At 42.3% G+C, this 21,180-nt stretch overlaps 2 protein-coding genes across 6 annotated transcripts in view; both read left to right on the top strand.

The window, feature by feature from the left end:
- kctd16a (potassium channel tetramerization domain containing 16a) overlaps window positions 1-5,307 on the top strand; it is a 24,253-nt gene extending 18,946 nt beyond the window's left edge. Inside the window, exon 3 of one of the 2 annotated variants that reach the window (XM_030061962.1) lies at window positions 5,288-5,307. The gene's annotated coding sequence lies outside the window, so the exon portion shown is untranslated. Of the gene's footprint in view, window positions 1-209; window positions 236-5,287 lie in introns of those variants that run through there. The other variant, XM_030061961.1, reaches the window with a different exon arrangement.
- Window positions 5,270-21,180, top strand: sh3rf2 (SH3 domain containing ring finger 2). Of its 4 annotated transcripts, none has more exons than XM_030061959.1 (11): window positions 5,270-5,287; window positions 5,865-6,299; window positions 8,984-9,247; window positions 10,564-10,659; window positions 11,874-12,263; window positions 17,908-18,026; window positions 18,964-19,134; window positions 19,300-19,568; window positions 19,686-19,990; window positions 20,148-20,452; window positions 20,561-21,180. In XM_030061959.1, the coding sequence occupies exons 2-11, from the start codon at window positions 5,928-5,930 to the stop codon at window positions 20,739-20,741; spliced, it is 2,472 nt and encodes an 823-aa protein (XP_029917819.1). In that variant the 5' UTR covers window positions 5,270-5,287; window positions 5,865-5,927; the 3' UTR covers window positions 20,742-21,180. The 4 variants fall into 4 exon arrangements, with proteins under 4 accessions (XP_029917819.1, XP_029917817.1, XP_029917818.1 ...); XM_030061957.1 differs by lacking the exon at window positions 5,270-5,287 and adding an exon at window positions 5,357-5,517; XM_030061958.1 differs by lacking the exon at window positions 5,270-5,287 and adding an exon at window positions 5,366-5,510.

The following is a 21,180-nucleotide window of genomic DNA, read 5'->3' as shown; positions in this document are numbered from 1 at the left end:
CCTCATCTGTTGTTTTCCATAATAATGGCTAATAATAAAAGGTTATCACAGAGAATAACAGACTTCTATGGTGAGGATTGATTTTTCAATTGAGCATTTTGAAGAGCTATCAGAGAACACGACAGTATGAGAGTACACACACAGTCTCCACGCCAGCAAATGAATGTGACAGAAATGGTGTTATGTTGCTGCTGCTGCTGCTGTTTGAGTGTGTGTGTGTGTGTGTGTGTGTGTGAGTGTGTTGGACATAAAGGCCTTTCTGTGACCCTTGAGCAAATGCATAAGCCCCTCCAGGGGACTGGTGACATTTCTTGGTGTTTGTGTGCCATACACATTACATCCACGGTTCAACAGGAGTCGTGATCTGGCCTCTAGATGGCATTCAGTGTCACCTTAATCACCTCTGACACACTTTTCATGACCCTATCCACTTCTTATCGAAGGGTGTCACAGGATCACGCTGGCCTGTGCAGCCTCAGCAACAGAGAGCACAGGCTTTGACTCAAGGATTATTTCATTTTTTTGCTTACATTTTTTTCCCTCTTCTTTGTGTATGTATTTTGGATTGAAACATACATAAAATACATAATTTCTTCTATCTTCAATAGTTCAGTTTCTTGCTGTCTGTTTTAGGTCAGCCAAGCACGCCAGCAGTGTGATTCTTTGTTCCCTGACCAAAGGCCGATTTGGTGTGGTGCATGAGAGAGGTTTTGTTGTAGCGGATGTGCGTGAATAACAATCAGGGAGAGAGAAAAGAAGAGGGTGCGTAACCTATTTTGAATGCTCTGTGTCTTTCTCTGAAATTGATACGAAGCAAACAGTGCGACACGTGTATCTGTCTACTGAATTGGAATTAGACACACACAAAAGCACATCAAAGGGTGTGATTGAGGTGGTTTGTTCCACAGGAGATGAGTGAAGGAAACTCAGCCAGTCATTTCAGATGTGAATTACTTTCATCATCCTCAAACATATGGCAGGCCATAATAATCATGTTAGTGCTTTACTTTGAAACAGAGAATTTGCTGTTTCACAGTGTCTTGAGGGACAGTAAAGACAGGCCTTTTCTTTCCTTATTCATAGGCACGGCAGCATACATGTTTATTGCCCTGGATTTCTGTCCTTCACGGAACAGAAGCAAATCTCTCTCTAATGCTGCTTCACCTCTGAATTGATGCTGTGTAGAATTACAAGCCCAAAGTGTCCTGGAATATTTAGCCTTTAGCTGGAATACACTGCTCATATGGAAAAAGGCGAAGGAGAAATGTCTAATCGGTAGACTGCTCCAGTTTTGAGAGAGAAGTTTGTGTGGTAATGTGGAAAGTATTTTTTTTTTTTTCCACAGAAAAAGAATACAAAAATACAACTCAAACTGTGCCAAGGAGTGTTTGATGCCCTGCCAGCCTTGGAATGAAAATATTTGGCATTTCCTTAGCATCATTCTCGAACACACAAGATCTGATACTGATAGCGCTTATGCCACAGATCCTCCTCTTTCAGGACTGATAAAAACTGCTATGTGCGTCTCAAATAATTCCATCCAAGACTCATGGGATGAAGACCTGCGCATTTTTAATGCAGGGCCATAGCGTTCTAGTTTCCCCTCTCAGGTTGGATAATGGCCCATAGCAGGGGGATGTGGTGTCCTGTTTCAGGTCTTTCATACCAACACAGAACTGGCCAGACAGACCAGCACTGATTCTGGGGCGAGGACAACTAGATAAATTGAATGAGAGGGGGTAACAGCAGCCACTCTCAGAGAAGGATAGCAGGAGGAGTGAAAGAGGAGAGAGTGGAGACGCAAAGACAGTCCCAGAGGCAGAGAAGAGGCAGCTGGCTCAGAGGTGTGTGTGTCCTATTTTTAGTTTCTCTCATACACATCTCCTACTCAAACAGCTGCTGGAGCATTTGCACACCAAAAGATTTCAGCAGCGTGGTTTCCGCAGGCCAAAGTCCCCGCAGCAGCAAAGTTTAACGTCGCTGTGGCAGAGATGTTTCAGTGTTTATTGGCTAAAAGCTGAAGCCCCACCTCTGTCCATATGCTACGTGATGATGTGATAAGCTTCCCCGGGGTTGTGTTTTTGTCAGGTTGAGTTACTTTTACATATGAACGCAATGGTGAGGTGTACCATAAAGTCACATGACGAGAATGCGACTGAAGCACACCGCCTGCAGCCTGACAAATAGGCGTGCTCTAAATAGCTTACGTTCGTCCTGTGAGTAATGTATGAAGGGACACAAAGGGCTGAGACAGCATGCAGAGGTCATTAATGACATGACATGTTAAGAAGTCACATTGATATCCAGTAGAATGGGAGGTATGCAATGCAGCCTCTCTCATAAAGGTTGCTGAGAATAGTGACTAAGCTATACTTTGTATTTCCCTGAAAAATATTTTGACAACATTATGGTTACAAAATATTCCTATTATAACTCAAGAAAATTCAAAATGTTCCCTCACTACTCAAAAAGAGGCTTCTACCACAATCTAACATCTCATGTTCCAAATACATTTTTGTTATTACCAGAAGAGAGGCTGCCTCAGATTCATATTTGACAAATAAAATGAAAAAAAAAAAAGTCTCTGAGGAAAGCCTCATTTAAACAATGACAAAAACAATGTCTTGGCTGCAATAATGAGCTACTGTATGCGCAGGTAAGGAGCATTTTGGTGTGCTACCAAGAAGTAAAAAAAAAAAAGAAAAAAGAAAAAGAGAGGTTGTTTCATTTATTTATCATATATGAAATATTTATAACATTCAATCTGCTAGCGGAGGAGGACCAGGCAGAACAAACTGTGGGTGGAAGAACCACTGAGTTGCTTTATGGATGGATGTTTAAAAAAAGCATCTCGTGGAGGGCCACCTGCTACTCAGCATACATTCTCTCTCTAAATTACATTCCCCGGCTTTCAAACAGGCCTGCTTTTGAGCTGACCTCGACTGACAGCGTACTGTAAGGCATTTACATATCGCTGTGTTTTTTCCCAGTGCCACTTAATCTGCAGGAGATTTGGGAGTGGAGACCTCACCTGGAAAAAAAAGAGACAGCCAGGTATTCATGCACATGCCTGCATATATATATATACACACACACACACACACACACACACACACACACACACACCAGCTAACCAGACAACTGCAGATCATCAGGTTGGTCTAGTTTGACAGGAATAGTTTGTCCTCCAAATACAGCAAATACAGGCTGCAGCCTCACCTCAGGGTTTCTTTGAGAGAGAAAACTGCCTTTTTTTCATTTGTTCTTTTTTAAGAAGCCAGTCAATACATGTTACTGAAAAAAAAAAGACTAACAAAAAATGAGTCACCTAATCAGTACCTGGGAAGCACTGCTGCATGTATGACAGCACGTAACTTCTGGGTGGAGGATTAGTCCTCGAGAAAAGGAGAAGTTAATTACGTTGCTTTGATGCACCTAAAGTGCTGTTAGATTTGCGGTTAATCCTCATCAAACTGCTGCGCGAGGATTACGCAATTTTGACTGACACCTTGTTCAGATGAAGCTGCAGAAACACACACTTGCCGTTTTGAAACACAACCCCACACGCACAGTCAAATGATCAAACAGAGAGACGTGAGAGAGGGGGAGAGAAAAGAGGGGAGAGGCATTGCTGAGACAGATCACATTCAATGAGTTAGCAGCACTCTCTGAGTAAGACAGCATTTTAAATAAAACATGAAAGCCAGAGAAGAAGGCGCTCCTCCTTATACAGCAACTTGTGACAAGCAATGATATTCTGAGAGACAGCACACCGAGCTCAGAGCCATCCCCGGGGAGACCATCCTGCTCTCCATCAGATAGACGATACATCAGAACCATCAAACGTGGTACTTCATCCCACCGCATCACAGCGGGGCCCAGACTGACCGTTTGGGCACTGAAACTATGATAAGCATTTATGTATTGACTTTTTATGAGCAACAGTGCCGTGACAGTCCCTCCTCTGTTCCTTTGACTGGGTGACAGAAGGCGTCCTTACAAAGGTCTCCTGCTCACACTGAACAAAACAAACTTCATCTTTAGCACCAACACTTCTGTAAATCCACTGAGAATCATCCAGATATGAACCAAATATCTCGCCGTACAAAACTCCCTGGATGCTGTGAAAAAAAAATACAGCCTTTTTTTCCTTTCTTTTTTCTTTTTATTTTTTATTAAAGGCTACTCCCTCCTCTGCCAGAGCCATTAAACTCTTAGAGGCCTGAATGGAAGGGCCTGTATCAACATCGGTATGAACATGTGAATAAGTCATGGCTAATCTCGCTCTCTCTTTCGGTTGCTTGCTCTCTCTCCCTTTAAAAGCCACACATTTTAAGAATTCCCCAAGTTCTGCTGACGTGAAGAAAGAGATGAAAGATTCATGCTTGTTTAAAAAATTCAAATGGATGTCCTGAACTTTCGGTACATAGCCAATATGGGTAAATTATTTATTCCTGGGATGTAAGAGTGGGAATTTGGGATTTGGAGTTAAATGTGCAAATGAAATCCAAACAATAATAAGGCAAATGTAGGAGATAAAAATATAAGATGTGGGAGCTGAGGTGCATCATTTTAATCATCATAGTGCCTTTGCATATTCAGCAAAGGGTAATACTGAGTGATCAGGGCTTGCTGCTATTCATGATATCTTTGTAAGTTTTATTCTTCAGCTAAATCGTTTCAGTAATTTGACCTGATCTTGACTTTGCTGACACTGACAGGTGCTGATCAGAGAAGGCTTGCAGATGCAGAGAAAGTGAGTGTGCCTGTGCACCAGCAGAGGGAGACCATGGCACACAAACACAACCCTGCTGCCTTTCACAGCTCTTATACATGTTTAGGCCTGCACCACTTTTTTTTTTTTTTTTTTCTTATCAATGCTAATAATGTTTGGATACACAGGGAGCCACATAGAAATGAGGTAGAAGGTGAGATTGAATTAGGGAGTAGATCTGAATTATTTAGGGTATGCAAAACACTGTGATTCGCCTGCCAAATCTATTCAAATCAACCCAAAACCTAGAACCACTTTACAGAAGTAAAATTACTGTAAGAAAAACACGATATTTTAATAATGACGCGTAACAGGGTGTTATATGTCTCATGTTGCCAGATTTGACCGCATTTTAAGACGCAATCGTGTCAAATGAAGACATCTTCAGCTCTTAAGGGTTAAAATGAGTCAGACGTGAGAGTGAAAACCGATACTGGGCGCATCACAAGTAGAATCCTACACTGTCGAAGCGCTTATCGACACCTGGGACGAGGCGCAGAGCCGTCTCCACAGGTGTGTGTATGTGTGTGTGTCTTGTCAGCACATATTTCGGGACGGACAGTAAGTCGACAACATTGTACTGTGTAGGGCTCGCGCGCCTGTGCTGCGACGCCGTCACGTTTGGTCCCGTCAGCGGCGCGGGCGCACTGCGTCACGGCGACAGCGGCAGGGTCGAAGTAGTTGCGCATTTCGGAATCGGAGTTTATGGGATATCAATGTGGCACTCCGCAGCCGTGTGAGTCGTAAGTGTTTGTTGAACTGCGCCGTTTCCATCAGAATAATGAGCATCTCTTCCACTGAGGTTACTTCCTGTTATTGCCTTACCTGTGCGGTCAGGTGAGCTGACATGACACCTGTACGCATGTAGGCTAGTGCAAGTACTACCACGCAAACAGTGTGTACTGTTTACACAGTCACTCTCTCTTATCTCAGTCATTTCATGTTGTGAGGTCCTGTGTGATTGGTGATAACCTACTGATAGGTTACAAAAGACTATGGAAAGTGATACTGTTCAGTCTGGCTGTCAGTGTTACCTTGTTAATGTGAAGCCTCTGTCACTGAATCAGCCAATCATTGTGTTCTCTTCCAGTTTGCTGGATCCCGGTCTTTCTGCTGTAGCTCTGTCTAGAGTCACACAGAGTGCCCTTCTAAAATGGAGGAGTTAGCTCTGTTGGACTTGCTGGAGTGTCCTCTGTGTTTTGGGCAGCTGGACGAGTCAGCCAAGGTCCTGCCCTGCCAGCACACTTTCTGTAAGTCCTGCCTGCAGAGGCACGAGGCATCCCATTCCCAGCTGCTATGTCCCGAGTGTCGCACTCCTGTCCCGGACAGGTCAGTGGAGGAACTCCCTGCTAACCTCTTGCTAGTTCGGCTCCTGGAAGAGCTCCAGGGCCCCACGGGGCCTAGAAGGACCGGACAGTCTGCCCGCTACACGGTGCCCTTGGTGAGGGACAGCTCGGCAGTCAGGGAAGGTCAGCAGCAGGAGTCTCTGGGCACTCAGTACAAAGACAAGCAAGGGTACAGTGAGGTGAGTGAGGGACCTCAGGCTAAATCTGACATAAGTGGAGAGCCTGGACTACTGTGATGCTGCTGTGTGCATCTTAGAGACAAGTGTGGAAAGGACTAAACTGTCCCAACTGCCATCTTGCTGAAATTTTAAGCAAAATTACAGGTGTAAAAATGCACTTAAAAAACACATTTAAAATGTTCTCAAATTATTTTTTTTAGAAAAGACAACATTGTTATGTGATCTCTTATACAGTTAAAAGAGTTCAAACTTTGTACTTTTGATCAGAAAACTCTGAAATTACAAAACAAAGCCCAACTCATATCCTCTTCTGTGCTGACTGTGCGTTGGCTCTGATTGGCTCCACAGCAGGACGGTCTCTGTTGGTCCAGTTTCTTATGCGTTTGGAAATCTTACAAAATGTGCATTCTTTAATGGATGTGATTTAATGCAACTAAGAACAATAACTTCAGCAAAAACATACTTCACTGATTTTAAACATACTAAAGAAGGCAAAGGACAAAGAACGCTGCCCACTTGCAATAATAAGAATAAGTGTTTAGTTTAGTTTGGTTTAGTTCATTGGTTTATATGACAGGGGCCGTTCACAACACATCTGCTGGGCATCTGAGTTCACTAAAAGCCTATTTATATCTGTGTTCCCCGGGCAGGAAGGTATTAAAACAACACAGCACAATACAAACAATTAAAAACAATACAATGAGCAAAATGTACAAAAATCACAAGAACATTGGAAAACAGTTGGTTACAAACGGAATCAGTTACTTCCACCGTTGTTTAAAGAAGCGTACATCTGATCTCACAGTTGTCCATGTTGAGAGTCTACATTTGTGATTTGATATTGTTAGCCTTGCAAATTAGGTGAGCAGCTCTCACTTCTTTGAACGTGACGTGAGATAACCTTGTTTTAATTTTCACCACTGTATCACATTGAGAAAATAATTTAAGCTAAGAGCTGATCTGTTGCTGATAAACTAAAATGAATCTGTGGCAGCACCATGAGAACTTTATCCCTGGTAGTTTTGCCACGGTGTAATTATGAGGCACTCCTCCTCTGCATTTTCGTTGTAACCCTGAGGGCTTTCGCTCCTGCAGCAGATTCAATTTGGTGGCTCAGTAATTACCCAAATATTAGCAATCCGAGTTTTTAAATAGCAGTACTGGTATATCACGTTAAACATGATGTGCTTTTCACAGTCTAGATGTAAATTCTTTCATGGAGATCCATAGGAGAATTTGCCAGGAGGGACCTGCGGATATGCTTGCAGTGACACCATGAGCATGCTGCCAGTGTGATGTTTTCACTCTTGTTTGATGGTTTATAATATAGGCAGTGAAATATTTTATGTAATTATTTGTTGATTGATTTGAATTTCTAAAACGCTCCCCTCAAATTGATAATGTAAAACAACTTAATTACTTGGGCACCATGTTGTCCCAACTGTGCTCTTCACTGGAGCTTTGGGTATCCTGCAGTTTACCTCACTTTATTGAGCTTTGATTAATATAACACACAGAAAACAGAGTATCCTCCAGTGACTTTGATTTTCATTATTAAAGGGCTGATATTTCTAATGGCCGATGGTTTATTAGTTTACAATATTTTAATGATTGTATATTTGTTTGTTCAGGGACTAAGGGTGGAAATTAGCTTTAGGGCTATAGCCTTGTACAGTGCATCTCTCCCTTTTGGGTTAATGTCCCCTGTACCTTGTCCCTGTTTTCAAAAAAAAAAAAAAAATCAATCAAATCAAATAAATCAATGATACCAGACTAGATATTGGAGATGATCACGCTAATGGACTGTAAACAGCATAGTAATTTTAACACGGTATTAACTTAACATATATATTTGAAATGCTTGAAATTTCCTGATGGAGAATACGAGATGTTCAACTCAGCAAATGTTGGAAGTTGTTCTTTTCTTTTTCATAAGACATTCATTTTGTGAGATCTTATAATAGTTGTAATATTCTGTGTAATGCTGACTTGCATCTCTTAGCTTCCTTGTTTCATTGTATCCACCACATCACTAAAAAGCCTGAGAACAAGACATCGGCACCAAAGCTGTGGCTGATACAATCTTAAAACAGAGGTGTTACTTTCAGAACATCTACAGGGGGGAGTTATGACCCTGTTTGCGTTTGTTCAGCACAAAATGTGTTAACTGTGATAGACAGGATGTTTTGTCAGCATGTATAAGTTGTTGATAACCGATATAATCAAAAGTAGCACAAGTGGATGCTGAACCAAACTCGACAAACTGGCGGCGGCGCATCCTTGTTGAAAGTGTGTGGCATGTGTGTTTGGACTGGGGCATTTTGCAGATATTTTGAGCCAGGTCTATTTTTGTTCCCAGTTGTTTTGGCCTATTATCTGCCTACCTCTCATTCTTGGTAACAAATGTCTTCTCCAAAGTGCCTGGTCCCACATTGTCGCTGTAAAAGTAGGTCAAACCAAAAAGTTTCATGTTTCACCCAAGGGAAATGCACTTAAATTGACAAGACAAGGTATTTTTTTTTGTATTTTTACCTATTATCAGGTAAGAGAGTTGCCTGGAGCCCCTTTGCACCTCAAAATCCATAAAGAGATTGATGTCGCTGTCTTGAATAATGTTCTAATTCGTCACGTTGTACAAAATAAACCTGCATCATTTCAACATGTGAGTTTCTCCTCCTCTCCAGGCCGCTGGCAGAGCTCTGCACAGCCTCCAGGGGGACACCCCGGGAGAGCTGGTCCTGGCCCCTGGAAGCAATATCACCCTGAAACACAAGGTGGATGAGACCTGGCACCGCAGAGATGGTGACGGCGGCGGTGGGTCTGTCACTTCCAACATGCTGCTGGGTGTCAGCCAGTCCCAGCCGCTGGCTCTCTGCAGGGCGCTGTATGACTTTAACCCCAAAGAGACGGATCTGGAGGACTGTAAATATTGTCTCAGCTTCCTCAAGGTCTGCCTGACTCTGGAACTACTCAGATACCACAGCGTGAAAAGCATTGTCTTGACAGGGTTCACTAACGGAGATATGTATAAATTATGGATGGAAAGATATTTTCCCACCTACAACGACCCAAACCAGTGCGAATTTTTGTGAGAATCTGTTGATCCAGCAATGTTTCGAGTATAAATAGTTTATTTAAGCATATATATGGGAAAACTACAGACTTCAGGGAATAATCACATGGAAACACAATTTTTATATGGTAGGATTACAGGAAAATTAGAAGATGGGTGAGACTAATGGCTAGAGGCCAAAAGTAAAAGAGAGAAAATGTGTGATGGCCAAAATAGAGCACAAGCTTGATGCAGTAGGGAGGTATGATCATTTTCTACTACATAATTGTAATATAAACAAATGTGCAAAAAAGACTTGGATTTTCAGACAGGCCTCTCTTGAGAAAATTAAGTGTTTTGTAGAGAAAACACCAGTTCAGTTTAGTTTGGTTGCTAATTTGACAGTTGGCAACCAAACATCAGCAGTAAAAAAATATGGATATTGCTTTTTACCAGTCGATATGATATTGTAATATACACGATCTTTTTTCTAAATGCTGAGCCACTTAGGGAAGCTTGAATATGGGATATCCTGGTCAGAACAAATTATTACCAAGATGGACTCTCCAGTCCCACATTAGTATTCATGCCATTCATTGTGCTCCACAGTCTGTCCTGTAGAGTGTGGGCTACTTAACACTTCCAACATCACCCTGGTGTGCTTCATTTGACATAGGACGGCAGCACGTAATGATTATCTGAGGCACAGGAAGTTCCCAATTGTCCCTAATAAATAATGGTCATTGCTTTTTCGCTCCATTCACTGTTTGAGAGGATGTGAGTAACAAGCGAGACTTGTGGACCTAGAGGCACAGACCTCTGCTGCAGTGGTTGTTACTTACCGTGAAGGATTTCTGAGGGAGTTATATAAGGGCCTTAGTACTTGCATGCTCTCCATTAAAGCACACTCGAGCCAGGATTTTCTTTTTTCTTTTTTTTTTTGAAAGCAGATGGTCAGATGGGTTTTAGAGAGGGGCTGGCTGCAGAAAGAACTGGACCCACAGACACAAAGGGAGCTGATGTCACATGGTGCCGAGGAACGCAGGGCTCGGAGGGTTTCTGAGCTGAGTGCTCAGTCTTCAAGGCTGGCACACTCTATTCTAAGCACCTTTCATCTGTCTTTTTTATTTTAACACTCCCTCTACCTTTCACCTTTTTCTCTGAATTCACTTCTTTCTTTTTTTCCGTTTCCTGTCACATCCTGATTTACAGGGAGACATCCTCACTGTCATCCGGCGGGTGGATGAACATTGGATTGAAGCAAAACTAGGGGACAAAGTTGGAATTTGCCCTGTGCAGTTTACAGAGGTTAGTTCTTTTTGTTTGTTCGCTTCTTTCTTTCTTCTTTTCTTTCTTTCTTTCTTTCTTTCTTTCTTTCTTTCTTTGTAAAAGTATTTGGCGTTTGAATGTGGATTTAGGCCATTCAGTAAGGTTGTGCTAGTTGCCAGCTCGCAGTGTGATCTGAAAGAGCAGCTGTTGTAATGAATTGATGTTGTTGCTGAATATCATTTATTACAGGTCACTGCCAGGGCACCACCTTGATTTTCTTTCAAATCTTTGATTCATCCGTAAATGTCACTGTTGCACTGCAAAGTGCTGAGGCAGGGAGCTAATCCCTGTATCCCTGCTGTGTCTGCAGCCGCTCATTAGTGTGTGACTGTGAGGCTTACTCAGGTTTGCAGAGCTTGCTTAGCTAGCTGACTGTCAGTTGTTTTCCTCTGTACTTTCTGCCTCCACAAATTTACTTCATCCATGCCAGGGAAATTTACATTCCTTCATGCAGGAAGGTTACGACGGTGATTAATACTGACGTAGAAAATGTTTTTGTGTTTGAATCCATCTCTCCTCATCTGTTCTATTATTGCTTGTTCTCTGTTTTTTTACTCCTCCTCCGCTTGTTACCTTCTCCTCCTCTTACTCCTCCTTTCTTCTGTTGCTCATGCATGTCTTTTCCTGAAGCTCCGCCTCAGCGCCGCTCTTCATCTCTCTACCTCTGTGCTCTCTTCTTTCATCATCCTCCTCTATCCACTTTTCTCCTCTCCTCTCTTTATGAGCCTGCCTTTCCTCATGTTGTGCAGCCAAGCGTGAAGACACAGTAATGCTTTCTCTGCTTGGGTGGCATAACAACACATCATGGTGGGGAGTGAGAGCTTTAACCCTGCCCTGCCTGCCTGCCAGACAGCCTGACTGTGCAGCACTATACTTCACTTTGCTTCCTGCTCCTCTCTCAGCACCAGCCAACCCTGCCTGGCTTACTGGCTGGTACTTAACCTCTCGCCCGCCCGCCTGCCTGTCCAACAAGTTGTAGGGGTGAGTGAGGCGGTGAAAAGTAGGTGTATTTAGACAGCCTCGTCACTGATTTGCTGGGTGCAGAGGTTGACAGGTGCTAGTAGCAGGTAGGAGCAATTTAGAGAGGATTTTCCCGTCTCGAAGGTTGACTGTTTTCAGCATTAGGCATTATCACGATTTTCACTGTGGTTTCTCGTTTTGCCTCTAATGTATGTTTTTTCATTCTCTTTCAGCCAAACTCAGTGGCTGCCAAACTCCTGGAGGGAAAGAGTCGGAAGGGAAGTGACTCAGCAGATTTTTACCATCGGACTGGGAGCGGGGGCAAAGATAAGGCCACTGAAGCATCCAGCAGGACCACCCATTTTGGAGCCCTTAAAGTCCCAGCAAAGACCTCCATGATCAATGCTGTGCCCCTCCCCAACCATCGAAAACAAACCAGTGTTAGCAGCACTTTGTACCATACGATCAAAGGACAGATCACCAACATCAGCCCCTTCAATAGCCTCAACCATCAGGGTCAAGCTCCCCACCTCTCTGCCACCCAGGGCCCCGCTCAGCCCTCAAGGGTGACCTCCCATCACATGAAGCGCCACCCTGACAGCGCACACAGACACCTGTCACAGGTGAGTCATGTGCCAACATGTCTTGCTTTATAGTTTAATGTGTTTTCTTCGAGCTCCTTTTGATTTGTCTCTTTCTTAGAGCTAAACTACAGTTCGCTTTGACTGTTTTTTTTTTTTCTTTCCCTTGGCTCTGTTATCGTTGCGATTTGTCCCAACAGAAAATATGCAGTTTGGACAAGACATTACTGTTTTCTTTAAGATAATGGATGTTTTTATTTGAGCCGTCGAGGGATCAAGTTGTTCTCAGGAGTACAGGGAGGGAACCATGACACTAAACTAAAGGAATGAATGAGAGAATGAATGAGAGAGAGGCATCGCCCTTATGTTGGCCACTACATGAATAAGTGGCTAGAAATGAAAAAAAAAATGTGTGAATAAATGGAGAGAGGAATGGAGGTGAGTGGAAGGGAAACTTCAGGAAACCACAGACTTTAATCAGAGTCTTGGGAACTAAGCCAGGTTTCTCCCACAGAGATGTATAGCATCCAGCAGGGCATATGTTGTTTCTTTCGTCAGCTCAGGGGGGATATAAGGACTCAAGGAAAGGTGTGTCATACTCTTTACAGGCAAATTAGGATATGTGTGTGGGCAGAAACCTGAACAGAAAGTGAAGAAATATCTGATATGTAACAGTTGTTGTAGCCTAACATACATAAAGGCCTTGACTTTTATTAACTTAGAGTATTTATTTCCAGTGTAAACACAATTGAAAAGTTTCCTGACTCTCATTTCTCTTCAAAATGGCCTGGAACATTTTACCATTTTTACTTTTAAGCATACCTTAACTTCTATAGGCAAAATCAGTTGGACACTTTCCAAAGTCTGAGTTTATAGACCATGTAGGAAAAGTCAGCATGTTTGTTGTTTAGGAAGGTGCTTTCGGGGCCTTCAACAGAGGATTGTATCCTGACAGGTCATTTCATGTGATCAGAACAATATGTGCTGCATTTTTTTGACTGTTTCACATGACTCAAGATGACGAACATCTCTATGGGATGTTTTCATTTTCCTTAAGCAAAAAAGATGATTGTGAAACTGCATTACTTCACTCTCTCAGTCCAGATTTCTCTACAAGCAGGAATTATTTATGTCCACGTGGTACCACAGTACAAGTACATATGGACATAGAGTAGGAATATAGTTATGAAAATGGGACAATAAGCAAGTTTTGTAAATATGCCACTCATAACAAGCAGGGAACAAAATATATGCAGTTTTGTCAATCAGTGTCCAGGGAATAACCTGCAAAGATGCCAAATGGTGAGAATACTAAACTAAATGAAATATTATGATCCCAACATAAATGTTTTTAATGAGTACATGTAGCTGCAAACCAAACTGATCATTAAGTTAAATGGGGAAAAAAAGACATAATAGGTACAAGATTGATCAGGTTACAGCTAGCCAGTGCTAGTACAGTGCCAACTTAAGAGCCTCTGCAAGATTTGATTATATACCAACCTGCTGCCAAGTTACCTCTCATCTGAGATAATGATTTTCTCTAAGTAGAAAATTTACCACGCTATCCTGCAATTATACGTGCCAGAGTGTAAAACACTTAACCTTGTGCAGTTTGGAGAAACAACAGGAGAGGGAGGGAGTGTGAGGAGGAGGAGTAAGGCTAGGGAGGGAGATGAAAAGGAGGAAATGGGAGGATGAGAGGAAGAGAAATAGGCAAGGAGAGGAAATACTGAAAAGAACAGGAACGGGAAAGGAGCTCGGAAGAGAAACAGAAGCAAAACAAAAAAAAAAAAAGTTGCGAGCTTTAGAAAGGCAAAAGAAGTAGGAGGAGGAGGAAGGAGAGAGAGCTGTAGAGAGTGGGAGGCTTGGAGAGTTCCTCACTGTCTGCTTATCTCCCTCATGCTGATGATGATGAGTCACTGGCAAAGTTAGTTACATAACAGACCCCCTCTCTGCCAGCCTTAGAACTCCTTCCTCTTCACTAAGCAGGTAACACTCCCTTTCACATCAGTGGGCCAATAATAGAAGACAAGCCACGCGCCTCCCCACTTTAAAGGAGAGGAGGACTCGGTCCCTAAAGCTGAAGCTGAGCTCCCTGTTGACCAAGACAGCATGTAGTGCTATTCCTGGTGCTGCCTCCCATCAGCTCTCACCTCTGGCCCCACTGTTGCACAGCGATGTGGCTTCCCACCAGCTCTGGATGAAATAATGCATATGGTGTGAATCTTAGCACTGTTGCTTTAAAACAGGGTTCAGGATGCAGCTGAGCCAAAACTAAATGTAATATTTGATTTTTTTCCAATCTTTTTTATACAGACTATCATTGGAAAGCACAGTAACAAATTGCATTTTTTTTATAAGTTACAATATACTGATAATTACTGTTACAAAAGCATATTTGTAATCAGCGAGCATTGTAGCCCATGGATTGTGTGCTGTACAGCAAATTCACTGTAATCCCTTTATTTTAGGCGAATTTCACTGTGTTGGCATCCTGTGTATCAAAAATCTACTTACTTTTGCTTACTTTTACCTAAAATTCATACTTTTAACACATGCAAGTTGCTGACATAATAACATTTTCTGTCCATGGTTTAGATTTTGAACCTGCGTTATTGCCGTTTTATCCCTCTTTTTGATAATATGAACTCAAAATGAGTAACGTGAATGGTGACAGTCACTGTGGAAACGGTGAAATATCTGGCATGTTACTTTGATTTTTGAAACTCTGAAAACTAGGTCTCACAGAGTTCAGTATTACAGTGCAGATATGACGCTGGTTATGTTCACATGCATGGGGAACCTGGTTTTACAGTCGCTGCATCGCGACTGTGGAACCAGTTGCCATTAGATATTAGATGTGCTCCCTCCATCTCTGTCTTTAAATTGAGGCTGAAGACACATTGTTATTCACTGGCATTCTTGGCCCACTAACTTTTTCATTTGTTGTCATGTCTATAACTCTGTATGTGTGCTGTGTTATTAATTGTTGTTGATGTATTTATTGTCACTGTTAACTTTGTATTTAATTTTCTCTGTATAGCACTTTGAGCTGGGTTTAAATGTTCACTATAGATACATTTTACTTACTTGCCTTACTTACTTGATCAGAGCATCACGATTCAGTTAGAATTAAATGAAAATGTCATACTCTAATTATGAAAAACCTGATTAAGATTACTTCAATGCTAAATGGCCTGCTCTTGGCTAAGATCTTACTTATCTTACTTGTATAACTTTAGGTTTTCATCATCTTCACAAACTTGGACTTACACAACATTATCGTTTAACAGTAAATTTTGCAGACCGCTGTTGGGATTATAATCAAAAAGGAAGTGCTAGCTGAGTGCAGCATTCTTTAATACTTTTTTGTGGGTTTGCTGTTTTAGGTAGACACCAAAGATGAACAAGAATAATCTATTCCTTGTTTGATTTATGAAAGCAGGCGTTGCCATTGCAAGACATCAAAAGTGCATGCAAACAGCTTAAACTGAATACGACCTCATGTGGAGAATAGCCACTTGCAGGGTTTCTGTTTGTAAGTACAACCTCCTCCAAATTATGATTGCAGCATGTACCTGAAACCGGCTCTCAGTATCTGATGAAATGCAGACCAAAAATGAAAAAAAAGTGGACTGATGAATAGATTTACATTATTTAAGACATGAAGAAATTTTGTGGTTGGATTTATTACTTGCTCCATTACGCAACGTTTGCAAGAAGATGACAACACCGCAGTTAAAAGGTAGTGATTGCACTTAAGCACGGCCACTACTTTCTTTCTGTCTCTTCGTCACTCTCTGTTCTCCGCTAGCGCTCAGCTCTGCGTTACAGATAATGTGAGGATCCCAGCCAGGACAGGAAGTTCCTAATGTCTAGTGGTCACAACTCTTTTCTTCTATAGCCTCCTCTTTAATGCCACTTGCTGTGAATGTTACAAAAGACACGCTCTAAGCTCAGCATGTACCATGGACAGACAACTGCAGATGACAGTGATGTTCATCCATCTCCTCTGTATGACGTAAGGCTGGTATGTCTTCAGGATATACCATACTATGCTAACTTCATCTCCTCTTACTTCTGCCTCAGTGCTACAGTGCTTTTGACAAAACCATGTAAGACTGTGATTATAGCGATGACTGCATCTTAATTATGACTTCCTTTGTCCTTGTCTGAGCTGGAGTGTGAATATAATGCAGCATAATGGTGGGAGAGCTTCAGGATACAGTGAAGTATATAGGGGAATCCCAAGCCTGCAGGCCAGCATTAATGCTTCAAGTTTGTTGTTGAATACGACTGTGCTGTAAATAGCAGCAGGCATGTGCAGGCATCACCAAGAGGATGGCAGGCACTGGGAAAGTTGTTTCCACCGCCTTGCAATGAGAACGACAGGCCTTCTTGAAGGTTTTGGTACTTTAGGGAGAAAGGCCTTGAAATTTTTGGGAAATAAATGGATGGCCTTGAGAGCACTTATTAAAATACATTAACTGAATCCATTGTTATAGAGTGCTGAGCTCTTTCCTTCCCAGGATCAACCCTTCAAATTTTGAGGAAATCCTGTGGTGGAGACTTGTGTTGATAAGCAGCCATGTTGGGGCGCCCGGTAGAGTGTGAACCACGTGTTAAGGCTGAGTCCTGATCTGGGTTTGAATCCAACCTCAGGCCATTTGCTGCATGTCATCCCCTCTTTCTCCCCTGCCTTTCCTGTCTCTCTCTACTGTGACTGTCAAATAAATAATACAAATAATCTTTAAAAAGAAGATAATGCAGCCGTTTTAAAGTTGATCATTTTTTTTACTTATTAGAATATTTGATATCTAATGTTGACCAATGGCATGTCTCATTCCAAAACATGCCACAGTTGTAAGACTGTGAAAGTTGCTGCCAAGTCCTTGAATTTGATATGTGCAAGCAGGTACAAGCAACTCTGTAATAATAACACAGCGTTTTGTGAGCAGGGTTTGTTTGGTTAAGAGAGGAAATATGACATTCTTGATTATGTTCTCACTAAAAGGCTGTTTTCAGCTTGGTAATTAAGTACAATTATGCTTCAAACTTTATCCTTTAATGGTTGGGAGCCACACCCCAGGGTCGGTCCCTCTAAGACTGTGGCTGCATCAGGCCTGACTCACAGCCTGTTGGCTCGGAGCCTGTCAGAGCTCCTTAGTGCTCTGCTTTCAAAGAGCAGCCAGGACAGATAAAGTTAAACTGCAGGAGAAGTCTGACACGCTATGTATCTGTTTTTTTTTTTTTTTTTTCTTTTAACCTCTGCTGCATTTCAAATCGCTCAAATTTTATACATCATCCTTTCTATTTTAGTGGAGTAGGAGCTAAGACTGGGTGTGGGATGAAATTCCAGCTATCATTATATTCTTCTGAAGAATCATCAGTAATTTAAGTTAGAGAGCAGATCCACTGTAAGGAGCCCGTCCTGGGACACAGCACTGTTGCCCTATACACAGTCTCCTTCAAGTTTAGATTTTTTTATGTGTGCTGAAACATTTATGTGTATTGAAATATTCAGACTTGACTATCTGCCTTGCCTTTTCTCGAGGTCTCTGTATTTACCGTTCTGTTTTTTTGCATATTTATTGTTTAGTTTTTCAATTTCAATGCATATATGTGTCCCACGCAGCACCTTTGCACTCCATATGACGATGATGTTGACCCCTTGCTGTTGTAGGGTGAGAGGAGGATGTCCAGTGAGATTCCGCCCACCATCACTATGGCTCTGGTCAACCCCCAGATGATGTCTGCCTCCGCCGACAGTAAAAGCTCCACCCAGCAGCTCTCCATCAATGTGTCAGTAAAGCTGGATGCTTTCATACTTTAAACACTGGTGTGATAATGCAGCATCACCGAAGCAGCACACCAAGAACGGGAAAATTAACACTACAGAGTTCATTAAGAAAAATCTACACTTTGAATGATGTTGTAACATAGAAGACATGTACTGCCATAACCAGAGTTAGGGAGTAGTTTCTCAACACAATTAAACCATGAGTTTAACTACAATTTTCAGTAATTTGCTGGTACTTCACCTAAATTCATATTCACATAAGGAGTCAAGTAGTTAAATTACTTTATCGCTTGTTTTGACATTTTTGGCAACTGAAACTACTAACAATTTGGGGCTATAAAAGCAAAGAGGGATTTTTTTTAAAAGCATTGCTTCTTAAATGTAATCCTGAGTAATCCTGCTTGGTGCGGTGTGCAGGGGGGATACCGCAAAGGCAGGGGTCTGAATGATGGACACTGCATACAAAACCAAAGCTGCCTTTCCTTTCATCTTCCCATAAGTAGTGGTGCATTTTTATTTTTTATTTATTTTTTATTTACTTATGAATGTGTGACCCGCAGTCAGAATAGGCATAATAAGAATGTTTAAGTGAATAAGAAGGATGTTTTTTTCCGTAAGCTTGAGTGGCCTTTTTGTGGAATGTGTCTTAATTTTGTATGATATTTTGTTTTAATTACATCATTGGTTTTATATCTATATTTTTAAAGGTAGCTTGAGCCTCTTATTCGAAATTTCAGATGACCAAATGAAATTTCTCTTGAGGTTAGTTTTGCTGTAGTTCAACTTCTGCCAGTGGGAGGTTTATTGCAAAACTGTCAAAGTATCTGCCCTGATGCTCACAATAGCCAAAGAGCCCTAGGGTGGCAGCCTAAATCTTGATCAGCTTTGCTACAGGACATGATGCAGTAACAAAGTCAAACCCTCTGTGTGACTCCTCAGGTGTGCTGTCCTTTACTCGTATAAGCCACGTCAACCTGAGGAGCTGGAGCTGAGGAAGGGGGAGATGGTGGGAGTGTACGGCAAATTCAAGGAAGGCTGGCTGCGTGGACTGTCTCTCAGAACAGGCAAAGTGGGCATCCTGCCTGGCAACTATGTCACTCCTGTGCTCAGGTGAATGGCTGTGAATGACATTTATAGGCTTCATGGGAGAGATAAAAAAAAAAAAAACCCAATACAACAGGGACTAATGTTTGATTCAAATGTAAATATTTCAAATTTCATTACAATGTAACTTGTGATATTGGTTCTAATTTGTGTCTCATTGCCTCACCGTAGAACATCAGCCAGACTCCTGGAAACCAAAGCAGCCTCTACATCCTCCAGCACAACAGCTGGAAAGAGACCTACAACCTCCAAAAATCCTGCTTTCGTCCTTGCTCTCGACAGGGTAAATGTGGATGGAACCACACACTCAACAGGACAGGTACCATCTGTCCCAAACGGAGCGCAGAACTCGATGTCATCCGCTGGCGCTGGAAAATCTTCTGTGTACGCGAGTTCACAGGGTTGGGACACTGTGAGACGCGTCTTTAATCCACATAGAGGTGAGTGGGAAACAGCTACATCTATCGTTTTGCGTTAATTCTACACCTTTGACAGAATTTGAGATTAATCAGTTTCTCCAAGAATATCTGAGGTTTATTTTCCATGTTTTTCCTCAGGTTCAAACCACTCCACCCATGCTTCCAATTCAATTCCCCCAACCAACTCGCAGCACTTTGCACAAGTCCAGGCGTCTGGTTACTCACCTGTCTTGCAAAGGAGGAAAAACAACCACATCCTGTCAAACCTTGGCAGACCACAGGGGTGGATGTCTGATTCAACAGCGCCATCTGCTGCTGCAATCCTCAAGGACAGAGACTTGTCTACCTCTCAGGAGGCAGCATTTCAGCATGACAGACAGCATGCAAACGGCCCTCACTCCATTCTCGTCAGACCCGACTCACACAAGAACAGTGCAGACAAGGTATTGTAATATTGTTGATTTCCTCTGGGAATTGAGCATGCGTTCATTTTGAGCTGTATTGACTTTTGTTTTCATTTTTGAGATGATACAGATAAGTCAGATAAGTCAGGCACTTCTATGATCACTGTTCTGCACAATGCATACTTTACTTCCCCAGCCTGCAAAGTCAGTGCGGTTTCTCACGGAGGACGACCCCCCTCCTCCAAGACTCCGGACCTCCTCCTGGTCTTCTGGGAATCAGGGTGCCTCCATTGGCCGTTCTGGCCCCCCACCCCTAGAAGTGTGGGCCCCCTCACTCACCCTGGGAAGAGATGGACCTGGGATCATCCTCAAAGAGGGCAAGGCTCCTGTTCTGAGGAAGGGCCTGGAGACAGTCATCTCAGATCTGAATTCCAACCAGCAGAAACCTCTTTCATCACAGTCATCGTTACCAGCAGTGTCAGCTCAGTTCAGCCCCAGCAGGTAAACAGGATTCCTGCTCTCTCTCAAACAAACATAGAGCATTGTTTGTTTATTGGAATTGACCGGACAGTAACCCTTTAACACCCCCTTCTTTTTCTTTCTCCTCAGACACAGAGTGGCGACAACATATTTAGCCCAGATGGACTCTGAACTCAGTCTGCTGCAAGGAGAGCTTGTCCTGGTCCACAGGCCGCGACCTGATGGACGGGTTCTGGTTACTCAGGAGAGCAGCAGACAGACAGGCTTATTCCCTAGCAGTGTTTTACAAGTCCTGGAGAGGCTCAGCTGACTCTGTAGTAGTACTGTAGGAGTGTATATTTCTATATTCCCTGTGTTCAAACTGCCAAATGACATGACCAGCCTGTTGAACAGCAGAAGGCCTGCGTGTGTTGTGTCCCATAGGTCAATACTGCCAAATGAATCCTGCAAAGGAGATGTGTTGTTTTTGTCTGTCCTTGAGATTTTGAGTGCATATGAGAATGTGGTTAAATTTTCAGAGATATTTTTGTGCCCTCCAATGTATGTGCATGTTTGTTACACATGTACTAATATAAGATTTGCACAAAAAACCCACCTTATGACTGTTCCCTGTTTAATACCCATGTTACACGCATTGGTGAGTGCCTTTGTCAAAACCCACAAAGAAAACTAATATATTTAGCAGATTATATGAAGTAAAATCTATATATGTAACTGCTTATGTCAATAAATAATGCTTCCAAAATATA

The sequence above is a fragment of the Myripristis murdjan genome, chromosome 10 (genome assembly GCF_902150065.1).
Source record: "Myripristis murdjan chromosome 10, fMyrMur1.1, whole genome shotgun sequence".
NCBI classification, from domain to species: domain Eukaryota; kingdom Metazoa; phylum Chordata; class Actinopteri; order Holocentriformes; family Holocentridae; genus Myripristis; species Myripristis murdjan.
Note: the sequence above shows the minus strand (reverse complement) of the source record. Positions and strands in the feature narration are given on the sequence as shown.